We start from the raw sequence: 6,978 nt of genomic DNA, 5'->3' as shown, positions 1-6,978 counted from the left end.
TCCCTTGGACTTCAAGGAGATCCAACCAGTCTATCCTAAAGGAAATCAGTCCTGAATATTCATTGGAAGGACTGATGCTGAAGCTGAAACTCCAATACTTTGGCCACCTGATGCGAAGAACTGACTCATTGGAAAAGACCCTGATGCTGGAAAAGATTGAAGGCGGGAGAAGGGGATGACAGAGGATGAGATGGTTGGATGGCATCACCGACTCGATGGACATGAGTTTGAGTAAGCTCCGGGAGTTGGTGATGGACAGGGAAGCCTGGTGTGCTGCAGTCCATGGGGTCAGAAAGAATCGGACATGACTGAGCAACTGAAGTAAACTGGATTATACAGTCCATGGAATTCTCTAGGCCAGAATACTGGAGTGGGTAGCCATTCCCTTCTCCAGGGGATCTTCCCAACCCAGGGATCGAACCCAGGTCTCCCACATTGCAGGTGGAATCTTTATAAGTTGAGCTACCAGGGAAGTCCAGGTGGCAGGCTTCAAAACAAGCTTGGGGCAGACTGTGGAGGCTGACTTTAATTTACGATCAATCTTTCCCAGAAGGTATTTCATGACTCATGGTTTTGTGAGATGTTAACAGGTGTTCCTCCAAAAACAGAATCCAGGGTTATTTAAGTTCAGGAACCCAAGGATGAAGCACAATGACAGCAGCTTCCTCAGTGCAGGAATTCTCAGAGCCTTTAATGCTCCAACAGGCATGGGATCTCCAAGAGAAGGATAGAGTAGATGGGATTCCCAGACTCACTGGATCGTGGACCCTCCCTCCTGAGGGAGTCTGTGGAGGCAGTGTTCCAGGGAACACTCTTTGGGAAATGCTGTTTGTAGCTAATTGCTGAGAGCTAGTGAGTGTTCGGGTATGATCAGGTTTGCAGTTTCTGGCTGCTGTTTGGAGGGTGGGCTGCTGTTTGGAGGGATCAGCCAGAAGGTGGAGAGGCTCGCTAGGAGCATGAGGAGGGGGAGGAAGACTGTCACAGATGTGAGGTAAGTGGATCTATGGACTCTTTCTGTTGTTCAGTCGCTCAGTCGTGTCCAACTCTTTGCAACGCCATGGACTGCAGCACGCCAGGCTTCCCTGTCCTTCACTATCTCCCAGAGTTTGCTCAAACTCTTGTCTATTGAGTTGGTGATGCCATCCAACCATCTCATCCTCTGTCACCCTCTTATCCTTTGCCTTCAGTCTCTTCCAGCATCAGGGTCTTTTCCAATGAGTCAGCCCTATGCATCAGATGGCCAAAATATTGGAGCTTCAGCATCAATCCTTCCAGTGAATATTCAGGGTTGATTTCCTTTAGGATTGACAGGTTTGATCTTCTTGCAGTCCAAGGGACTCCCAAGAATCTTCTCCAGCACCACAAAAGCATCAATTCTTTTGCACTTAGCCTTCTTTATGGTCCAACTCTCACATCCATACAGGACTACTGGAGAAACCATAACTTTGACTAAGCGGACTTTGTTGGCAAAGTGATATGTCTGTGGTTGGTTAAATTGGCTGGAGGGTTGGAGAGTGAGGAGATGGGGGGTAAGGGGGACTGCTGCTAAGGCCCTGGTTACTGGCACAGGGCTGATGGCCTTGACTCAAGACGGGAAGAGTGAGGTTGGGATTTGGCAAGAGCACTTTCATGTCAGCTGGACATGAAGTCTGGGCCGGATTACCTGAGTTTATGGGAGAAAGAAGACAAGGCTTACAACAGTTTAGAAGAAAGAGATTCTTTGACTAATGTAACTTACCCAAAGGGACAAAAGGAAACAAAGTCTGAATAGCCCCACCTCTTACTAAAGAACCCCAATTTGTAATCAAACATGTTTGCACAAAGACAATTCCAGGCCCAGACAGTTTCTCCAGTGAATTCAGTCCAATGCTTAAGGAAGAAACAGCATTGATGTCACAGACTCTCAGAAGATAATTTGTGGGGGACGTAACTCCATGCATGGCACTGCCTCGTGCAGGCGTGGCTTCCAGCTAAGCCTGTGGCTTTCCTCCACTCGGGGTTGTGTTTTGAGTACCTACTGTGTGTCACAGCCCCCAATGTTAACATGAGTGACCAAAGCAGAGAAAACTCGTACCCTGGCCAAGTCGCGCCAGCTCAGACGGGTCCTGACGTGGGCATGCAGAGCAGTCCCCTGGGCCCTGCACCATGGGGACCCATGGCAACGGAGGAGGGCGGCGGGCAGCCCCCAGCGGCCACTGACGTCTGTCTCTCTGTCGTGTGTGTGCGTGTGTGTCCCATGGCCTGCCCTCAGGCTTAAAGATGTGTGTAAGCAGCAGTGGCAGCCACGACGAGGCCCCCGTGCTGAGCGACAAGCACCTGGACGTCCCCAACATCATCATCACGCCGCCGACCCCCACAGGCGTGGCCCTGCCCAGGGACACCCGGAGGGCAGGTGAGGTGCTGCTGTCAGGCTGGGGGGCTGGGGTGGGTGTCTGCTCCTGCGCTTTATTAAAAATTTACACGTGGATCTGCACACACTCCACCTTGGGCCCGTGTCCCTGGCACCAGCCTCAGCAAGTTATGGTGTATGGAATAATTAGCTCCATAGCCTCTTCCGGCAGCTGGGTGAGTCATGGATGGGGCCGCATGGGCCTGCCAAGGTGGTAGACAGAGGTGCCTTCCCCTGTAGCTGAGGAACTGGGGCTCTGTCTTGCGGTTCAGTGGACAGGACAGGCTTGGAAACTTCCCCCTCCCACCCAGGGTGGGGCTGATCTCTGGGCCTTCCAGACACAGCTCACTGCAAGGAGCAGAGAGGGGATGGGGTGGTTCCCAGAGAGATGGTGAGAGGGAGGGGCCCAAACTACTGCCCCCCGCCCCGCAACCCCCAGTCCCTCTGTGAATACCACTGGAGCTGGCGGGGGTGGGGGTGCGTTTATTCATGAACAGGTTTATTGAGTCAGGCCTGCTGCTTGGTGCAGAGGCTGCTGTTGTGAACAGTCATCGTAAGTGATGATGGTGGTGGTTTTTCCTTGAGGCCTCATAGTAACTCTGAGTCAGGTCCAGTTCTCATCATCCCCATTCTACAGGTGGGTAAACTGAGGTTCCGAGAGGTTGAAACACTTGTACAGCTGATATGTCAGAGTTGGGACTCAGATCCAGGCCGTGAGATCTGGAGCTTGTTCTCTGCACGCCCTGACTTGACGCCCTCTCGGGGGCTACCATCGTGGGCTACAGCTAGTGCCTGGCTCATCTGGGGGACACAGGCCCACAGAGGCTGAGGAGGGGCTCATGAAAGAGGTGGGGACGCACTCAGGTAGGCTTCTCCAGAAGTTCTCAGTCTGGGCGTCAGCTTGCCCGCCAGGGGGAATGACCTGGAGAGCCCATCAGGCTGGGGCCAGACCCCACACTGGTACTAGCACTGGGTCAGGCACAGTAATGACAGCCATGGGTCACAGTCCCGTGTCACCTACCCAGGTGCCTGGCACTGGGCTAAATGCTTTTCACAAATCTTAAGTGAATTCTCACTCCAACCCTCTGAGCTGTGAATACCGCCCTTATCTCTAATTTATAGTTGGGAAAACTGAGGTCCACAGAGGGACAGTGACTCCCTCAAGGGCACACAGCAAGGTGAGAGAAGAGCTGGGTTTCTGCCCCTGTGTCTAATCAGAGAGCTTTCCATGGGTAACCGAGGCCCAGGCCCTGCTGTGACACCCCCTTCCCTCTCGGAGCCTCAGTGGCCTCATCTGTAAGATGGGATCATAACCGCCTTCCCTGCTCCCAGGGCTGGTGTGAGCACAGGGGAGACTCACAGTTCCTCCTCAAGGTTTGTGGGGTGCAGGCCTGGAGCCCTGAGTGCCCACGGGGTCCCAGTGCAGAGGGACTGCACAAGAGGCCCCCTCACATCCTGTCTGGTGGCAGAAGTGAGGCCTGGCCTCTGCCTTTCCCCATTTAGAGAGGGAGCTGGAGGAGGAAGGGCAGAGCCCTTGGAGTCACAGAACCCTGCATGTGGGAATGAGGCCCCAGCTCCCCCGTATCACAGAGAGTGGTCATGCCTCAGAGGCTGTGAGAGTTGGTGACGAGGAAGGTCAGGGGCCCGAGCCCACAGCCCACACGGTGCCTGTGTGGCCAGTCTCCTCACCAGTGACACGTTTAGGGCAGGGGGACAGCCTGGCAGGCCTGGGCGGCACATCCAATGGGGCTGCGGGCTCCCGGCGCTGAAAGATCCCTGGGGCTTCCCCCACAGTGAGAGATGGGCGAGAACCCCGCCCTGCCCTGACCACCCTGCTGACTAGGGGGGCATGTCCCCTCTCGGGGCCTCACTTTCCCACCTGGAACTGGAGGGTGGGTGTGTTGACCTCCTGCCAAGCCTCAGGCATGCAGGCATCTCCAGGCAGGCGGTCTGAAGCAGCTGAGCCATGGGGTGTATGTGGTGGGGGAGGTTCAATCCCAGGAGCCTCAGCCTGAGATCTGGGGCAGCTCGGGGCTTGGGGTGGCCAGAGGAGAGGGGGAGAGCCCGTGAGACCCACGTCACTGGGTTCCCTCTCTGAATCGGCTGACACCACCGCCCTGCGTGCGCAGAGCTTGGAGGGATACGATGAAGCAACGTGGCCTGAGGCGCCGGCCCTGGAGCTTCTGGGGAAAGGGGCCTGGTGTGGGGGGCCCATCCGGATGTGGACCCCACCTCTGTCTCCTAGTCTGGCTGGACGAGTCTGGGTCGTGCACGGAGGATGGAGACCTTGACCCTGAGGCCTGAGGCGGTGACGCAGGTCAGGGGTGTGCCTGCCCCGGCTCCTGCTCTGGCCGTCCCCCTCTCCGCGTGTCCGGGACCCTGGGACACTCTGCTGAGGACGCTGGCTGGGAGGACGCAGCGGTTCCAGCGCTGGACCAGAGGCGTGGGGAGAGGAGCAAGCAGTCAGCCCCACCCGCTTCCAGAGCGACACTTCTCAGGCCCCGTGGGGTGGACCAGACCTCCGACGCCTCCACGTTCTCGCTGACCCCGGGCATGGTGACAGACGCCGTCCAGGAGAGGCTCCCTTCTGGCCAGGTGGACTCCCAGCGCCCAGGGCCATGCAGACAGGCGCCCTGGAGGTGCACACACACATAAGGACTTCTTGCACAGGACTGGCTCCTTTTTTACACGTTGTCTTAAAGGCATCGAAACTGTCCAGAAAGTGATTTATAAGTTCTTTTTTGCATTGTAAATAAAGATCCCGTGTAACATGCTGCGGACTCTGCTCCTTGTGCGGGCAGAGGAGATGGAGCACATTCAGTACAGAGGTAAGTTTAAGAGAATCGCTTATCATGGAGGGGCTGGTCTAGCTGGTTATGGGTTTTCGGGTGGTCTTGGCCCCTCAATTGGCCCTCCTCATTCTGTGGCCAGTAGCGCCCAGAGTGCGTTCTCACTGCAGACGCTCAGAGCACAAGCCAGGCCCGCAGGAGCGTTCTCAGCTTCCACATGTGGAGCAGGCAAGCCACACAGACACACCCCACGTGGCTGAGCTGGGCAGTCACATGGCACGGGAAGGGACAGACATGTCTATAAAGGGAGGGAGTGATGGGCTGGGAATAACCGTCTAGTTTTCTGGTGTAGACGCTGTGATTACCCCCATTTTACAGACGGGGCATCTGAGAAACTTAGAGCCCAAGGTCGTCAGAGAGTGAGAACTTGAACCCAGACCCCGCATTCTTACCATCCACATGAAGCTGCCACTCAGCAATATTTCTTGTTTGTCCCTTTCTCCCTGGATACGCGGCACCCCTTATATCCCCCTGGAGGTGACGTGGACACTTTGCCCCAGTCCCTTCCCTCTGGGACCCAGGGGATGCTGGTCTCAGGGCTGGGTGCTCGTCCTGAGAGCTGGCTGTGTGTGCAGGCCAGGAGAGCCCACCCCCCATCTCCTGGGTACTGCTCAGAGGCCTCCAGCCCACTGAGTAACCTGTGGTGGCTAATGGACACTTCACCCCAGGCTTTTAGTGCCCATGGCAACAGCAAGAGGACTGTGAGCTGGAGAGCAGGTGGAGGCTGGCCAGAGGCTTTGCAGCCCTGGGGGCCGGTTTGGCTTTCTTGCAGGGCCAGGTGAGTCCCCTTGGTCTCCTGCAGAAAGGTCTTGCAGTCCAAGGCACCCACACCAGTCCTGGGCTCTGGGCCTCTTGAATCTGAAGGGCTCATTCCTTTTAGAGCCAGCATGGAGCATGCACCCCAGCTGAGTGAGGGGGACCCTTCCTGGTGACACCTGCCCCCCAAGTCAGAAGAAACCCTGTGCAATGCTCACTGCTCCTGAGGCTCTGCCTTCAAGCTAGCTCTGTCTCTTCGTGAGGAAGGGGCGAGGCGGGGGGTGTGATGGCAGGGGGCAGGGCACCCCACTGCAGCCCCCCAGCATTCCTTCTTAGGAGCGTGAGAAAGAATAGGGGGAGTGGATGCCAGCAAGGGTGTTGGCCAGACCCTGGGCTGTGCAGTGTGACCTTGGAAAGCTGTTCAGCCCCTCTGAATCTTGTCTTCACCTGTGAAGTGAGGAGAGCAGGACCTCCCACGTGGCAAGCCCACGTGCGTTAAGGAAAACGATCTCCGTGCAACAACCACATAGTACCTGGCATGGAGCAGACAGTCAGTAAATGGGAGCCATGATCACACAGGGCACACACCTCCCTGGGCCTCCGTTTGCTCGTCTGGGGAATGGGCACAACGCAGCGGGGACCTGAGGAGTCTGGAGGGGTGAGTGTGGGGCAGGTGGTGGAAGCGGGCACCTGGGACCCCGTCCCTGGGCGTGACAGAGCCCCGTGTGTGTGCACGAGGGCAGGGTTCCCCTCCAGCGCCCGAGGGCTTCCTCTGCTGCAGGAGCCGCTGGTCTGGGGGCTCTCCAGGCCGCCTGGCGGTACCCCTCACCCACTAGGGAGGGGAGTTAGCAGATACATGCCCCACCTCCTTTGTTCCTCCTCCTGGTGCTGGTGAGGGGATTCAGACAACCTGGTGCTTTGTGCCGGTGCTGTCGGCAGGGAACCGGTTCAAAGGCAGATGCCCTTTGTTAGGGGAGGTCTGGG

General features: G+C 56.9%; 1 protein-coding gene across 1 annotated transcript in view; it reads left to right on the top strand.

Moving 5' to 3' along the window:
* Nucleotides 1-5,163, top strand: part of LOC104996544 (chromosome unknown open reading frame, human C16orf74) — a 30,100-nt gene extending 24,937 nt beyond the window's left edge. The window contains exons 4-5 of the mRNA XM_010850832.1: nt 2,252-2,392; nt 4,635-5,163. Of these exons, the coding sequence (XP_010849134.1) occupies nt 2,252-2,392; nt 4,635-4,693 (200 nt within the window). The 3' untranslated portion in view covers nt 4,694-5,163. The remainder of the gene's footprint in view (nt 1-2,251; nt 2,393-4,634) is intronic.
* Nucleotides 5,164-6,978: the final 1,815 nt, after the last annotated feature.

This window comes from Bison bison, unplaced genomic scaffold (genome assembly GCF_000754665.1).
Source record: "Bison bison bison isolate TAMUID 2011002044 unplaced genomic scaffold, Bison_UMD1.0 scf7180017864295, whole genome shotgun sequence".
Classification (NCBI taxonomy): domain Eukaryota; kingdom Metazoa; phylum Chordata; class Mammalia; order Artiodactyla; family Bovidae; genus Bison; species Bison bison.
The sequence above is the reverse complement of the archived record's forward strand: the minus strand, read 5'-3'. Positions and strand labels throughout refer to the sequence as shown.